At 49.8% G+C, this 17289-nt stretch overlaps 1 protein-coding gene across 2 annotated transcripts in view; it reads left to right on the forward strand.

Annotated features, from left to right (window-relative positions):
* LOC134945826 (titin-like) overlaps positions 1 to 17289 on the forward strand; it is a 62338-nt gene that overhangs the window by 39263 nt on the left and 5786 nt on the right. Inside the window, exons 1-4 of one of the 2 annotated variants that reach the window (XM_063935339.1) lie at positions 7353 to 7423; positions 9902 to 10276; positions 10953 to 11327; positions 12897 to 13271. In XM_063935339.1, coding sequence (XP_063791409.1) covers positions 7354 to 7423; positions 9902 to 10276; positions 10953 to 11327; positions 12897 to 13271 — 1195 coding nt within the window. In that variant the 5' untranslated portion in view covers position 7353. Of the gene's footprint in view, positions 1 to 7352; positions 7424 to 9901; positions 10277 to 10952; positions 11328 to 12896; positions 13272 to 17289 lie in introns of those variants that run through there. The other variant, XM_063935340.1, reaches the window with a different exon arrangement.

Genomic DNA, 17289 nt, shown 5'->3' on the forward strand with positions numbered 1-17289 from the left:
ACCAGCAATTGCCTCCAGAAAGTACACGGGGACCTGAGATGGTGGATTCCAGTGGGGACGAATTAATAATCTGTGAGGAGGGGGATGTACACAGTGAAAGGGGTGAGGAATCAGAGGATGAAGATGAGGTGGACATCTTGCCTCTGTAGAGCCAGTTTGTGCAAGGAGAGATTGATTGCTTCTTTTTTGGTGGGGGCCCAAACCAACCAGTCATTTCTGTCACAGTCGTGTGGCAGACCCTGTCGCTGAAATGATGGGTTCGTTAAAGTGTGCATGTCCTATTTATACAACATAAGGGTGGGTGGGAGGGCCCAAGGACAATTCCATCTTGCACCTCTTTTTTCTTTCATTTTTCTTTGCATCATGTGCTGTTTGGGGACTATTTTTTCCTGTGTGACACTGCAGTGCCACTCCTAGATGGGCCAGGTGTTAGTGTCGGCCACTTGGGTCGCTTAGCTTAGTCACACAGCTACCTCATTGCGCCTCTATTTTTTTTTGCATCATGTGCTGTTTGGGGACTATTTTTTTGAAGTGCCATCCTGCCTGACACTGCAGTGCCACTCCTAGATGGTCCAGGTGTTTGTGTCGGCCACTTGTGTCGTTTAGCTTAGTCACACAGCGACCTTTGGTGCGCCTCTTTTTTTCTTTGCATCATGTGCTGTTTGGGGACTATTTTTTTGAAGTGCCATCCTGTCTGACACTGCAGTGCCACTCCTAGATGGGCCAGGTGTTTGTGTCGGCCACTTGTGTCGCTTAGCTTAGCCATCCGGCGACCTCGGTGCAAATTTTAGGACTAAAAATAATATTGTGAGGTGTTCAGAATAGACTGAAAATGAGTGGAAATTATGGTTATTGAGGTTAATAATACTATGGGATCAAAATGACCCCCAAATTCTATGATTTAAGCTGTTTTTGAGGGTTTATGGTAAAAAAACACCCGAATCCAAAACACACCCGAATCTGACAAAAAAATTTCAGGAAGGTTTTGCCAAAACGCGTCCGAATCCAAAACACGGCCGTGGAACCGAATCCAAAACCAAAACACAAAACCCGAAAAATTTCCGGTGCACATCACTATATATATATCTCCTATATATTTGCCTTAATCTGTGACTCTGTGCCCGTAACGCTGGGCGGAGTCAGAGCTGGGCGGAGTCAACTGCATCTGCTGCAGGGAGCTACTCCATACCCAGTGCCAGCAGCAGTCAGGTGCAAGACCCTACCTTACAGTATAGGAGGTGAGGATGGCCACTAGCTGCCGGCTGCTGTGCCTGTCCTCCCCCCCCCCCCCCAATCACCTGTGACAGCGGGCTGTGTAGTGTGGGTCCCGAAAAGGGGGCGGAGCTACGGCGTCACGATGGCCGGAGCTATACGAAATAGAGGGGCGGAGCTACACGGGACCAGACAGCTGAACAGTGGTGGAATCAGCATTGCAGTGACGGCCAACCAGACTTGGTAAGTGGAGGGTGAGAGAGAAATGTGTGTGCGTGTGTGTGTGTGTGTGTGTGTGTGTGTGTATAGTGGGGGTGTGTGTGTGTGTGTGTGTGTATATAGTGTGTGTGTGTATATATAGTGGGGGGGGGTGTGTGTATATATATATGGTGGGGTGTGTGTGTTTGTATATATGTGTGAATTGTGTGTGTGTGTGAGGTATGTCTGTGTGTGCGCACTTTATGGACGCCACTGCTGGGGGGGCCATTACATGCAAGGACGCTACTAATATAGGGGAGGCATTACGTATAAGGACGCTACTACTATAGGGGGGGCATTACGTATAAGGACGCTACTACTATAGGGGGGGCATTACGTATAAGGACACTACTACTATAGGGGGACATTACGTATAAGGACGCTACTACTATAGGGGGACATTACATATAAGGACGCTACTACTATAGGGGGGGGCATTACGTATAAGGACGCTACTACTATAAGGGGGCATTACGTATAAGGAGGCTACTAATACTGGGTGGCATTACATATAAGGACGCTACTACTGGGGGGGCATTATGTATAAGGACTCTATTACTTCTGGGGGGCATTATGTATAAGGACGGTGCTACTACTACTGGGAGGGAATTACATGTAAGGATGCTACTACTACTGGGGGGGCATTATGTATAAGGACAGTACTACTACTGGGGGCACATTATGTATAAGGATGCTACTACTACAGGGGTGGCATTACGTATAAGGACGCTACTATTACTGTTGGGGGCATTACATATAACTGCTACTACTACTGGGGGGCATTATGTATAAGGACGCTACTACTACGGGTGGGGCATTACGTATAAGGATGCTACTATTACTGTTGTGGGGCATTACATTTACCTGCTACTACTACTGGGGGGGCATTATGTATAAGGACACTACTACTATTGGGGGGGCATTATGTATTAGGGCGCTACTACTACTGGGGGGGCATTATGTATAAGGATGCTACTACTACTGGGGGGGCATTATGTATAAGGATGCTACTACTACTGGGGGGGCATTATGTATAAGGATGCTACTACTACTGGGGGGGCATTATGTATAAGGATGCTACTACTACTACTGGGGGGGCATTATGTATAAGGATGCTACTATTACTGTTGGGGAGCATTACATATAACTGCTACTACTTCTGGGGGGGCATTATGTATAAGGACACTACTACTATTGGGGGGGCATTACGTATATGGACGCTACTACTACGGGTGGGGCATTACGTATAAGGACGCTACTACTACGGGTGGGGCATTACGTATAAGATGAATAAGATTGTGCTACATTGTGGCGTAATTTTAAATGGGGGTACTATTGTGTGGCCATGCCCCTTAGTTGTGAGACCACACCACTTTTCCCGATGCACAACAAAGGAATATGGGAGGGCGCAAAATTCATAGTTTGCAGGTGGGCGCCGAACACCCTAGCACCGGCCCTGGCCACCACTAGCAAAAGTACACCACGGCCACTGACACTATCTGCAGGGAGGGGAACAGCGCTGATATGGAGGGTACTTGCAGGCAGCGAGTTGCCGCCCGCAGCTCCTCTCCCACCTACACACCATACCTGCCGCCTGACACCCACACCCCAGGGAGAGGGCGCTAGCTCAGGCACCGCTAGATCAGCATCTGCAGCATACAGAAAAGGGCTGCCATGCTCAGCGGCAAGCGGTGCGGAGCATGTGCAGCGGGACAGCGCCAGGACGGGACACGCACTAATCAACATTGCTGCTGGGCCGGAGCTCCCTCCGTCTGCAGCCTAAGGACGCGCGCCGCACCTCTCCAGGGAAACACCATGCCTGCCCGCCCACAGGGCTCCGGACGCTTACCTATGCTCCGCGATCACAGCAGCTGACGCTGCCATGCAGGATGGAGGAATGACGCCCGTCAGACGGGGCGGACAGTGTGCGGCGGAACGGGGCCAGGAAGGAATGCTGACCACCCATTGCTGCTGGGTCTGAGCTCCCTCCCTCTGCAGTCACCAGTGACGTGCGGTGAGGTCAATGACTGGGGAGGCACTGTTGTAAATGAATGTGAATATATATATATATATATATATATACACACACACACACAAAACACCGAACAAAAATTACATGTACTGTATCTTGAATTTAAAGAATAAAAAGTCACTGTACTTAAAATAATAATAATGACACACAATGAGAATGCACAGAAAGGTACACACACAATATAAGCGCCTGACAGGTACTGACAGGTACTGGATGTGGTGGGTAAAGCAAGCTTTTGATGTGCATGAGGTGTGGACATTGTGGCTATACTAGATGGGGGCTTTCAAGGTGCAGGAGCAGTGAGAGAAGTGCAGTGGGCTGGTTGGGAAGGGAAAGGAGGAGACACTGGGCCGGCAGGGTGGGAGACACTGGGATGGGGGGCAGTAATGGTGGGGGACACTGGGCAGGGTGGAAGACACTGGGATGGAGGGGCAGTAATGGTGGGGGACACTGGGCAGGGTGGGAGACACTAGGATGGGGGGGCAGTGATGGTGGGGGACACTGGGCAGGGTGGGAGACACTGGGATGGAGGTCCAGTAATGGTGGGGGACACTGGGCAGGGTGGTAGACACTGGGATGGAGGGGCAGTATTGGTGGGGGACACTGGGCAGGGTGGGAGACACTGGGATAGGGGGGCAGTAATGGTGGGGGTCACTGGGAAGGGTGGGAGACACTAAGATGGAGGCAGTAATGGTGGGGGACACTGGGCAGGGTGGGAGACACTGGGATGGGGGTTCAGTAATGGTGGGGGACACTGGGATGGGGGGGTCAGTAATGGTGGGGGACACTGGGCAGGGTGGGAGACACTGGGATGGAGGGGAAGTATTGGTGGGGGACACTGGGCAGGTTGGGAGACACTGGGATGGGGGGCAGTAATGGTGGGGGACACTGGGCAGGGTGGGAGACACTGGGATGGAGGGGCAGTAATGGTGGGGGACACTGGGCAGGGTGGGAGACACTGGGATGGAGGGGCAGTAATAGTGGGGGACACTGGTCAGGGTGGCAGACACTGGGATGGGGGGGCAGTAATGATGGGGGACACTGGGCAGGGTGGGAGACACTGAGATGGGGGGCAGTAATGGTGGGGGGACACTCGGCAGGGTGGGAGACACTGGGATGGGGGGCAGTAATGGTGGGGACACTGGGCAGGGAGCACTGATCTCGGGTTGCTGCTCCTGTCAATGCCTGGCCCAGCACACTGGCTGCAGCACTGCACTATTACACAGCAGCCTGCTGAGCAGCCCCTCCGCTTCGGCTGCTGCTGGGATCTGGCAGGCTGGTGTTTGTGAGGTGCTCCAGGGATCACTGCTTCATGCTGGTGGTGCGGTGCAGTGTGGTGCGGTACAGCTCGCTGGGAGGAGAAGCGCCGGGTTTAGGAAGGCACCATCAATTAGACGGAGCTGTGCGGGTAGGAGGCGGGGCTTCCCTTCCCGGCTTCCGAGCCTCTCTGACTGTGAAGACTACTGAGGGAACATGTGATGGGGCCGTGGCCGGCTCCCGTTTAGCGCAAGCCGCACACGGATTTTAAATCAATGAAAAAAAAAAAAAAAGACACCGCAGCCGCGTCCGCCCGCTACCGCCCTCTATGCCGGGTCTCACACAGCAAAGTGTGCCTGCTCATCGAACGTGATGAGCAGGCATTAACCATCTGTGTGAGTGCTGTGGATTTTTTTCATAAAATACATTTAAACCGTTATTGTGTGGAACAGGGGAGAGGGGGGATGGCGGGGAGGGGGGGGGGGGGGGGGGGGGAGAACATTGATATAATATTGCTGTCCAGGGCTTCCATGCATTAACTTAATAGCGCTGCACTGAGTTAATGAAAGACCTGGACAGCAATATAGGGAGTTGTAGCGTAACTGTGTGACAGTGTGTGTGAGTGTACTGTAACTAAACACTTACATGCACTGACACACTGCAGCAGACACGATCTCTCTCCTACTCTCCCACTGTAGCACTGATAGTGATAGCAGGATGCAGGTCACTGTCAGTGCTGCAGCTGCTGCCCAGTGCCCAATCACAGTGACAGGGGCGTGCTTTCATATGGCTGAAAGCACGTCCCTGCTGCTCTGAGGCACTTGTATCGGTGCCGCTTCAAGTGCATTTTTTAATGGGCTTTTTCAGCCCTCACCATGGCCCCGCCCCCCGACCGTCCCCTCCTTCCGGACTTTACAATGGTGAGCGAGAGGCACCTAGCTCGGTGCCGCAGACAATGACAGAAATAAAGTTTAAACAGGTATTTATGCCTAAAATGATTAACATAATATAAAGCAGATACTTATGACACATAATATGTGCCATAAGTATCTTCTTTGTATTATGTTAATCATTAATGACAGGGGAGGCACTGCCTCCCCTGCCTCCCCTGACTGCACGTCCCTGGCAGTCACCATCTCACAGCAGCAGCCTGGAGGTTAGTGGCCACCACGACCCGCACATCCTTACCTCACACATACCTCACACATACCTCACATATACCTCACACATGAGAGCAAAGGTACACACACTGTGACATCACACCTGTAGCCCACCCCTATATCTGCTAAGTACTCCCCGTCACTATGCCCTGTCACCCTCATCCTGCTCTCTGCCTGTCTGTGTACTGGCCTTCACCCCTCTCACACCATCACCAACCCTCACTAACTACCACAGAGACTATGTGCACTGATATCTGCCCCTCCACCACCTGCAGCGCCCCTGGACCCCTCCCCATCCCCCGCTAACCCCCGCACCTGCCCCTCCACCACCCGTGGCACCCCCACCCACTGCGCCTTCGGACCCCCTACCCCACCCGCAGTGTCTTCCAAACCCCTCCCCCATCTGCAGCAGCCCCTCCCCCATCCGCCACACCCCGCATCTGGCTCTCCCCCGCCCGCTGCACCTTTGTATCCCTTACCCCACCCACGCAGCAGGCCCTTCCCAATCCGCATCGCAACAGCACCGCACCCGCCACTCCCCCACCCACGTTACCCCCGCATCTGCCGTAATGTGTAAAATGGGGATGCTGTCTGCCGTTATGTGTAAAAAGTGTATGCTGTCTGCCGTAATGTGTAAAATGGGGACGCTGTCTGCCGTAATGTGTAAAAAGTGTATGCTGTCTGCCGTAATGTGTAAAAAGGGGATGCTGTCTGCTATGTGTAACGAGGGCACGCTGTCTGCCATTATGTGTAAAAAGTGTATGCTGTCTGCCGTAATGTGTAAAATGGGGACGCTGTCTGCCGTAATGTGTAAAAAGTGTATGCTGTCTGCCGTAATGTGTAAAATGGGGACGCTGTCTGCCGTAATGTGTAAAAAGTGCACGCTGTCTGCCGTTATGTGTAAAAAGTGCACGCTGTCTGCCGTTATGTGTAAAAAGGGGAATCTGTTCGCTTACAGGTGTAAAAAGTGTATGCCGCGGTCCCCACTCCCCAAACCCCTTCCTGTTGCAAGGGACTACGCCCCCTTCACCATCGGACGCCCTATCATTGTGCGATATTCAAACACTAACAAAACTAGGAATGCAGGTAATACTCCATATATTGAACCCCAGAAAGGCGTGCAGGGGTTAAGGGGGCGTAGCCCCTTCCGACGGTGTGAAGAGCGCCCGTAGGGCGCGATGAAGCACCTAGTATATATATATATATATAGTGTAGTTACACTCATTTTTAGATCTATTATTTGTACAGTATGACAGTTGATGATCTATTTGTGATTAGCCTGACGTTTGCAGTGTAACAATGTAAGGCAGTTTGTCTTCACAGAACTTGGCGTAACGTATGTGATATTTGCCCCGCCCCTCAACAAGTGTTTTGTGTGATAAGGAGATTATTATAAACAGTTTCGCTCAGTGACTCTCATTTTCTCTGGAACTGATGGGAAACAGACCTAACCTCACCATGTCTACATGTTTTCTCATATTCCAACTATTGTGGCTTTTTAGTGGTAAGTCATTTATAGCCAGATACACTACTGAGTTACTAAGACGTTAACAGTTTTTGTTATTTCATGTTCAAATTGGAAATATTTGTATAATTTGTCTTCTTACTTGGGGCAGATATACTAAGCCTTGGAGAATGATAAAGTGGAGAGAGATAAACTACCAACCAATCAGCTCCTAAATGTCATTTTCATCAGGCACAGACTATAAAATGTCAGTTAGAAGCTGATTCGCTGGTACTTTATCTCTCTCCACTTTATCCTCCTCCAAGGCTTAGTGCATCCACACCTTGTTGGTGGTGAGGACTTGACTGTTGGTGATGAGGACCTGAGTGTTGGTAGTGAGAACATGACCGTTGAGGTTCTGATTGTTGGTGATGAGGACCTGACTGCTGCTGGTGAGGACCTGACTGTTGGTAATGAGAACCTGACTGTTGGTAGTGAGGACCTGAATATTGCTGGTGAGGACCTGACTTTTGGTGAGGAGGGTCTAACTATGGCTCGTGAGGAGCTGACTGTTGCTGGTGAGGAGCTGACTGTTGATGGTGAGGAGCTGACTGTGGCTGGTGAAGAGCTGACTGTGGCTGGTGAAGAGCTGACTGTGGCTGGTGAAGAGCTGACTGTGGCTGGTAAAGAGCTGACTGTTGCTGGTGAGGAGCTGACTGTTGCTGGTGAGGAGTTGACTATGGCTGGTGAAGACTATGGCTGGAGAGGACCTGACTGTTGCAGAAGACGACCTGACTGTTGCAGGAGAGGAACTGACTGTAACAGGAGAGGACCTGACTGTTGCAGGAGAGGACCTGACTATGGCTGGTGAAGACCTGACCATTGCTGGTGAGGAGCTGACTGTTGCTTATGAGGGTCTGACTGTTGCTTATGAGGGTTTGACTGTTGGTAAGGACATGACTGTTGCTGCTGAGGTCTTGACTGTTGGTGATGAGGGTTGGATTGTTGTCGATGAGGACCTGACTGTTGGTGAGGAGGGTATGACTGTTGGTGGTAAGGACCTGACTGTTGCTGCTGAGGTCCTGACTGTTGATGATGGGATCTGACTGTTGGTAAGGACATGACTGCTGCTGCTGAGGTCTAGACTGTTGGTGGTAAGGACCTGACTGTTGCTACTGAGGTCCTGACTGTTTTTGATGGGATCTGACTGTTGGTAAGGACATGACTTCTGCTGCTGAGGTCTAGACTGTTGGAGATGAGGGTTGGATTGTTGTCAGTGAGGACCTGACTGTTAGTGAGTAAAGGTATGACTGTTGGTGGTAATGACCTGACTTGCTGGTGATGTCCTGACTGTTGCTGGTGATGTCCTGACTGTTGCTGGTGATGTCATTACTATGGCTGGTGATGTCCTGACTGTTGCTGGTGATGTCCTGACTGTTGCTGGTGATGTCTTAACTGTTGCTGGTGAGGACCTGACTGTTACTGGTGAAGAAAGGTTGTGAATCTGCACACTCAAATCAAATATGATGTGGATGTACGTAAATCATTAGCATACATTCACTTGCTGAACACCTCTAAGTATTAAAGATAATTCAGTATTGTTAGAGGGGGTGCTGTCAACTACAGTGCATAATACAACTGGCAAAAATTGAAAGGAGGAAGAATCTGTATTGTTGACGCACAAGGAGAATGAAAGTTATTTTAATCAATTAAAATATAACGTTTAATATTTTCTTGTTAAAATAATGTAAAAGATTTACATTATTTTAACAGGAAAATATTAAGTTATATTTTAATTGATTAAAATTACTTTCATTCTCCTTGTGCGTCACCAATACAGAGTCTTCCTCCTTTCAATTTTGGTCTGTTGCTGGTGAAGACCTGACTATGGCTGGTGAGGACCTGAATGTTGCTGGTGAGGACCTGACTATGGCTGGTGAGGACCTGACTATGGCTGGTGAAGACCTGACTATGGCTGGTGAAGACCTAACCGTTGCTGGTGAGGAGCTGACTGTTGATGATGAGGGTCTGACTGTTGATGATGAGGGTCTAACTGTTGGTAAGGACTTGACTGTTGCTGCTGAGGTCTTGACTGTTGGTGATGAGGGTCAGATTGTTGTCGGTGAGGACCTGACTGTTGGTGAGGAGGGTATGACTGTTGATGGTAAGTACCTGACTGTTGCTGCTGAGGTCCTGACTGTTGATGATGGGGGTCTGACTGTTGGTAAGGACATAACTGTTGCTGAGGTCTTGACTGTTGGTGATGAGGGTTGGATTGTTGTCGGTGAGGAGCTGACTGTTGGTGAGGAGGGTTGGTGGTAATGACCTGACTTGCTGGTGAAGACCTGACTGTTGCTGTAAGGTCCTGATTGTTTCTGGTTGAGGACTTGACTGTTAGTGATGAGGGTCTGAAACTTGGTGGTGAGATCCTGGCAGTTGGTGAAGTGGGTCTGACTGTTGTAGTGAGGGCCTGATTGTTGATGATGAGTATCTGACTGTTTGCGGTGAGGACCTGACTGTTCATCAACCTCCCTCTAGATCTGAGTGAAGTCCAAACAACAGGAAGAGACAGCAATTTTGGCTCATTCTTAACTATTGCTGGAGACAAAGATTGGAAGGCTACACCAGGAAATAATGTTACCCTGAAATGCATCTTCAAGACAGAAACCCACATTGAAATGGGATTGCTGACCGTGCAATGGTTAAAAGATGGGGTGAACAAGTGGTTCATAAACAAGACATGTTGTGGCCTGAATAAACTGGAAAAGCCCTTAATAAGTGAGGAAGCCCTCTGTAGAGGAGATGCATCTCTGGAGCTGAGAAATGTCCAGATAGAAGATGCCGGTACATATACCTGCTATATCAAATACAAGTCATCGGAAAAAAGCATGAATACCACTCTGCTGGTTGAAGGTACAGTACATCAGATAATATTATCCACAGCTTAAAAAGGACAGATACAGGCATGGGAGGACTGAGCTGCCACGTGTGGACCGGAAGGAATGGTGGGCTGTCCTCTGATAATTATTGTCAGCCACCTATTATAAATGCTGAACCACAGATAATTATAATACTACTGTATGGGTACTGGGGAGATATTTCTTTTTTGTAGAGACAGGATATGAGTTAATGCGATGTGGGGAGGGGAGAGTATTAAGATTGCCCTGGGGCTTTGGGAGGAAACAATGTTATGTGAGGACAGGTATGGGGAGGCTGATGTTATGTGAGGACTGGGATGGGGAGGCTGATGTTATGTGAGGACTGGGATGGGGAGGCTGATGTTATGTGAGGACTGGGATGGGGAGGCTGATGTTATGTGAGGACTGGGATGGGGAGGCTGATGTTATGTGAGGACTGGGATGGGGAGGCTGATGTTATATGAGGACTGGGATGGGGAGGCTGATGTTATGTGAGGACTGGGATGGGGAGGCTGATGTTATGTGAGAACTGGTACGTGGAAGATGATGTTATGTGAAGGCTATTAATGTAATTTGCAGTTAGTGAGCCCATCTAATATATTTTAGGGGCTGTTGATGCACTGTATTAATGGTGTATGCTATAAATATGATGTTCATCTACCCTTCTCTAGATCTCAGTGATGTCCAAACAACCGGAAAGGAAAGCAATGCTGGCACATTCTTAGCTATTGCTGGAGACAACATTCAAAAGACTACACCAGGAGCTAATGTTACCCTGAAATGCATCTTCAAGACAGAAACTCCCATGGAAATGGGATTGCTGACCGTGAAATGGTTAAAAGATGGGGAGACCAAGTGGTTCATGAACAAGACATGTTGTGGCCTGAATAAAATGAAAAACCCCTTAATAAGTGAGGAAGCCCTCAGTATAGGAGATGCATCTCTAGAGCTTAGAAATGTCCAGATAGAAGATGCCAGTACCTATACCTGCTATATCAAATACAAGTCATTGGAAAATAGCAAGAATACCACTCTGCTGGTTGAAGGTACAGTACATCAGATAATATTATCCACAGCTTAACACTGCATGGGAGGACTGAGCTGCCACATGTGGATCTGAAGGAATGGTGGGCTGTCCTCTGATAATTATTACCAGCCACCTAATATAAATGCTGTACCACAGATCATTATAATACTATGGGTATTGGGGAGGTTTTTTTTTTTTTGTGGAGACCAGAGATGAGTTAATGTGATGTAGGGAGTGGAGAGTATTACGATTGTCTGACTGTTTTGGGAGGAAGCAATGTGATGCAAGGACCAGGATGGGGATGCTGATGCTATGTGGGGACAGGGATGAGGAGGCTGATGTCATATGGAGTGTGGGATGGGGAGGCTGATGTTATGTGGGGACAGGGATGAGGAGGCTGATGTTATATGAAGACTAGGATGGGGAGGCTGATGTTATATGAGGACTGGGATGGGGAGGCTGATGTGATGCGAGGACAGGTATGGGGAGGCTGCTGTTATGTGAGGACCAGGATGGGGAGGCTGATGTTATGTGAGGACTGGGATGGGGAGGCTGATGTTATATGAGGACAGGTATGGGGAGGCTGATGTTATGTGAGGACTGGGATGGGGAGGCTGATGTGATGTGAGGACTGGGATGGGGAGGCTGATGTTATGTGAGGACTGGGATGGGGAGGCTGATGTGATGTGAGGACTGGGATGGGGAGGCTGATGTTATGTGAGGACTGGGATGGGGAGGCTGATGTGATGTGAGGACTGGGATGGGGAGGCTGATGTTATGTGAGGACTGGGATGGGGAGGCTGATGTTATATGAGGACTGGTATGGGGAGGCTGATGTTATGTGAGGACTGGGATGGGGAGGCTGATGTTATGTGAGGACTGGGATGGGGAGGCTGATGTTATATGAGGACTGGGATGGGGAGGCTGATGTTATATGAGGACTGGGATGGGGAGGCTGATGTGATGCGAGGACAGGTATGGGGGGGGGGCTGCTGTTATGTGAGGACAGGGATGGGGAGGCTGATGTTATGTGAGAACTGGGATGGGGAGGCTGATGTTAAATGAGGACAGGTATGGGTAGGCTGATGTTATGTGAGGACTGGGATGGGGAGGCTGATGTTAGGTGAGGACTAGGATGGGGATGCTGATGTTATGTGAGGACTGGGATGGGGAGGCTGATGTTATGTGAGGACTGGGATGGGGAGGCTGATGTTGTGTGAGGGATGGGGAGGCTGAAGAAATGTGAGGACTGGGATGGGTAGGCTGATGTTACGTGAGGACTGGGATGGGTAGGCTGATGGGGAGGCTGATGTTACGTGAGGACTGGGATGGGGAGGCTGTTGTTATATGAGGACTGGGATGGGGAGGCTGATATTATTTGAGGACAGGTATGGGGAGGCTGGTGTTATGTGAGGACTGGGATGGGGAGGCTGATGTTATATGAGGACCGGTACGGGGAGGCTGATGTTATCTGGAGGCTATTAATGTAATTTGCAGTTAGTTAGCCCACCTAATATATTTTAGGGGCTGTTGATGCTCTGTATTAATGGTGTATGCTATAAATATGATGTTCATCTGCCCCCTCTAGATCTGAGTGAAGCCCAAACAACCGTAAGAGAAAGAAATTCTGGCGCATTCTTAGCTATTGATGGAGAGCACATTCAGGAGGCTAGACCAGGAGATGATGTTACCCTGAAATGCACCTTCAAGACAGAAACTCCCATTGAAATGGGATTACTGACCGTGCAATGGTTAAAAGATGGAGAGGAACTGTGGTTCATGAACAAGACATGTTGTGATCCGAATAAACTGAAAAAGCCCTTAATAAGTGAGGAAGCCCTCAGTATAGGAGATGCATCTCTAGAGCTGAGAAATGTCCAGAGAGAAGATGCCGGTACCTATACCTGCTATATCAAATACAAGTCATTGGAAAAGAGCACGCAGATCACCCTGCTGGTTAAAGGTAGCGTACATCAGATAATATTATCCACAGCTTAACAAGGCCAGATACAGGCATGGGAGCAGGGCCGCCATTAGGGGGGTGCTGGGGGCACAGCTGTCCCGGGCCCGGCTTCTCTGTCAGAGAGGGGAGGGCCCGGGATGCTCATGCCGCTGCCTGCCCCCCTGCCTCCGTCTCCACCGATCGCTGCCGTCCCCGCTGTTCTGCCACTGTCCTCAGCCCTCCAGCAGCTCTGTATTGAAAACGTCCCACCCAAAATGGGATCCGCCACAGAGGAGACAGTTATTTAAGAAACTAGAGGAGATCTCTGGTATCTTTAATAACTGTCTCCTCTGAGGTAGCGGCCATTTCGGGAGGGACATTTTCAATATAGAGCTGCAGGAGGACGGAGGACAACAGCAGAACGGCGGGGACGACAGCGAACGGCGGGGACAGAGGCGGGCAGGCAGCGGCATGAGCATCCCAGGCCCTCCCAACAGCGGCAGCAATGGGGGGGGGGGGGAGGGGGGGAGGAAGCCCCTGACAACGAGCAGATACCTGTGTGGCCATATGGTGACAAGTGCATTAATGCGGGTGCATAACATGTTGGGGTATGGGACTGAGGGGTCTATTTACTAAGCCTTGGATGGAGATAAAGTCGCTGGAGATAAAGTACCAGCCAATCAGCTCCTAACTGTCATTTTTCAAACATGTGACATGGCACTTATGAGATGATTGGCTGGTACTTTATCTCCATCAACTTTATCTCCACACAAAGCTTAGTAAATAGACCTCTTAGGGTTGACAGTGTCTAGGTCGACAGACAATAGGTTGATGCCTTTTAGTCGACAGTGACTAGGTCGACACCAGAAATATGTTGACACGGCCATTATGTCGACATGGAAAAGGTCGTCATGCATTTGTTATGGGGTTTTCTGGTGTAGTTTTGTTCGTAAGGTGACCGGGAATCCCAATTAGTGCACCGTGTCCCCTCGCATGGCTCGCTTCGATCGCCATGCTTTGGGCAAGGTTACCGTTCCCAACCGTGGTCCGCGTGGATCGTAAAGTATGAAAAAGTAAAAAAATATATAATCAATGTGAAAAACTCATGTCGACCCTTTTCCATGTCGACCTAATGGCCATGTCGATCTATTTATGATGTTGACCTAGTCAGTGTCGACCACTAGGCTTCGACCTAATGGGTGAAGACCTAATGGGTGTCGACCTAAAGTCCGGATACCATATGGTGTCAGGGGCATTAATGTGTGGGGCATAATATGGTGACGGGCATTATTGTGTGGGGCATAATATGGTGACGGGCATTACTGTGTGGGGCATAATATGGTGACGGGCATTACTGTGTGGGGCATAATATGGTGACGGGCATTACTGTGTGGGGCATAATATGGTGACGGGCATTACTGTGTGGGGCATAATATGGTGACGGGCATTACTGTGTGGGGCATAATATGGTGACGGGCATTACTGTGTGGGGCATAATATGGTGACGGGCATTACTGTGTGGGGCATAATATGGTGACGGGCATTACTGTGTGGGGCATAATATGGTGACGGGCATTACTGTGTGGGGCATAATATGGTGACGGGCATTACTGTGTGGGGCATAATATGGTGACGGGCATTAATGTGTGGGGCATAATATGGTGACGGGCATTACTGTGTGGGGCATAATATGGTGACGGGCATTACTGTGTGGGGCATAATATGGTGACGGGCATTACTGTGTGGGGTATAATATGGTGACGGGCATTACTGTGTGGGGCATAATATGGTGTTGCTCCGTGTGTGCAATTTTATTTATTTATTTTTTAAATATATATTTATTTTTATGTAACTTTTTTTTTTCCGGGGAGGGGGGCCCTGACTATTTTGTCAGTCCCGGGCCCCAAAATTTCTGATGGCAGCCCTGCATGGGAGCACTGAGCCACCACGTGTGGACCTGAAGGAATGGTGGCTGTCCTGATTATTATTACCAGCCACCTAATATAAGTGCTGAACCACAGATGATTATACTGTGGGGATTGGGGAGATATTCCTTATTTGTGGAGACTGGAGATGAGTATTAATATGATGTGGGGAGTGGAGAGTATTAACATTAGCTGGGGGCTTTGGGAGGAAGTCATGTGATGCAAGGACTGGTATGTGGAGGCTTATTTTATGTGAGGACCAGGGTGGGGAGGCTGATGTGATGTGAGGACCAGGGAGGGGAGGCTGATGTGATGTGAGGACCAGGGTGGGGAGGCTGATGTGATGTTAGGACTGGGATGGGAGGCTGATGTTATGTGAGAACTGGGATGGGGAGGCTGATGTTATGTGAGGACTGGGATGGGGAGGCTGATGTTATGTGAGGATGGGGAGGTATGATGTTATTGGATAGGGAGGCTGATGTTATGTGAGGACTGGGACTGGGAGGCTGATATTATGTGAGGACTGGGATAGGGAGGCTGATGTTATGTGAGGACCGGGATAGGAGGCGGATGTTATGTGAGGACCGCGATAGGAGGCTGATGTAATGTGAGGACTGGGATTGGAGGCTGATGTAATGTGAGGACCGGGATGGGGAGGCTGATATTATGTGAGGACCGGGATGGGGAGGCGGATGTTATGTGAAGACCGGGATGGGGAGGCTGATGTTATGTGAGGACCGGAATGGGGAGGCTGATGTTGTGTGAGGACTGGGATAGGAGGCTGATGTTATGAGAGGACCGGGATAGGAGGCGGATGTTATGTGAGGACCAGGATAGGAGGCTGATGTTATGTGAGGACCGGGATAGGAGCCTGATGTTATGTGAGGACCGCGATAGGAGGCTGATGTAATGTGAGGACCGGGATGGGGAGACAGATGTTATGTGAGGACTGGGATGGAGAGGCTGATGTTGTGTGAGGACCGGGATAGGTGGCTGATGTCATGTGAGGACTGAGGTGGGAGGCTGATGTTATGTGAAGACTGGGATGGGGAGGCTGATGTTATGTAAATACTGGGATGGGGAGGCTGATGTTATGTGAGGATGGGGAGGTATGATGTTATTGGATAGGGAGGCTGATGTTACATGAAGACTGGGATAGGGAGGCTGATGTTATGTGAGGAGCGGGATAGGAGGCGGATGTTATGTGAAGACCGCGATAGGAGGCTGATGTAATGTGAGGACTGAGATGGGAGACTGATGTAATGTGAGGACTGGGATGGGGAGGGTGATGTTATGTGAGGACCAGGATGGGGAGGCTGATGTTGTGTGAGGACTGGGATAGGAGGCGGATGTTATGTGTGGACCAGGATAGGAGGCTGATGTCATGTGAGGACTGAGATGGGAGGCTGATGTTATGTGATGACCGGGATGGGGAGGCTGATGTTATATGAGGACTGGGATGGGGAGGCTGATCATATGTGAGGACTGGGATGGGGAGGCTGATGTTATGTGAGGATGGGGAGGTATGATGTTATTGGATAGGGAGGCTGATGTTACATGAGGACTGGGATAGGGAGGCTGATGTTATGTGAGGGCTGGGACTGGGAGGCTGATATTATGTGAGGACTGGGATAGGGAGGCTGATGTTATGTGAGGACTGGGATAGGAGGCGGATGTTATGTGAGGACCGCGATAGGAGGCTGATGTAATGTGAGGACTGGGATGGGAGGCTGATGTAATGTGAGGACTGGGATGGGAAGGGTGATGTTATGTGAGGACCGGGATGGGGAGGCTGATGTTGTATGAGGACCAGGATAGGAGGCTGATGTTATGAGAGGACTGGGATAGGAGGCGGATGTTATGTGTGGACCAGGATAGGAGGCTGATGTTATGTGAGGACCAGGATAGGAGGCGGATGTTATGTGAGGACCAGGATAGGATGCTGATGTTATGTGAGGACCAGTGCAGAAGGGGCATGATTATCATTATACAGAGTTTCATCCCATTCCTAAACATGGACAATGCTATCCCTTGCAGGCAGTACCTCTCCTATATACGGACAATGCTACCCCTTGCTCTTATACACAGGCAATGTTACCCCTTGCAGTATACCC

The sequence above is a fragment of the Pseudophryne corroboree genome, chromosome 7 (assembly GCF_028390025.1).
Source record: "Pseudophryne corroboree isolate aPseCor3 chromosome 7, aPseCor3.hap2, whole genome shotgun sequence".
NCBI lineage: Eukaryota > Metazoa > Chordata > Amphibia > Anura > Myobatrachidae > Pseudophryne > Pseudophryne corroboree.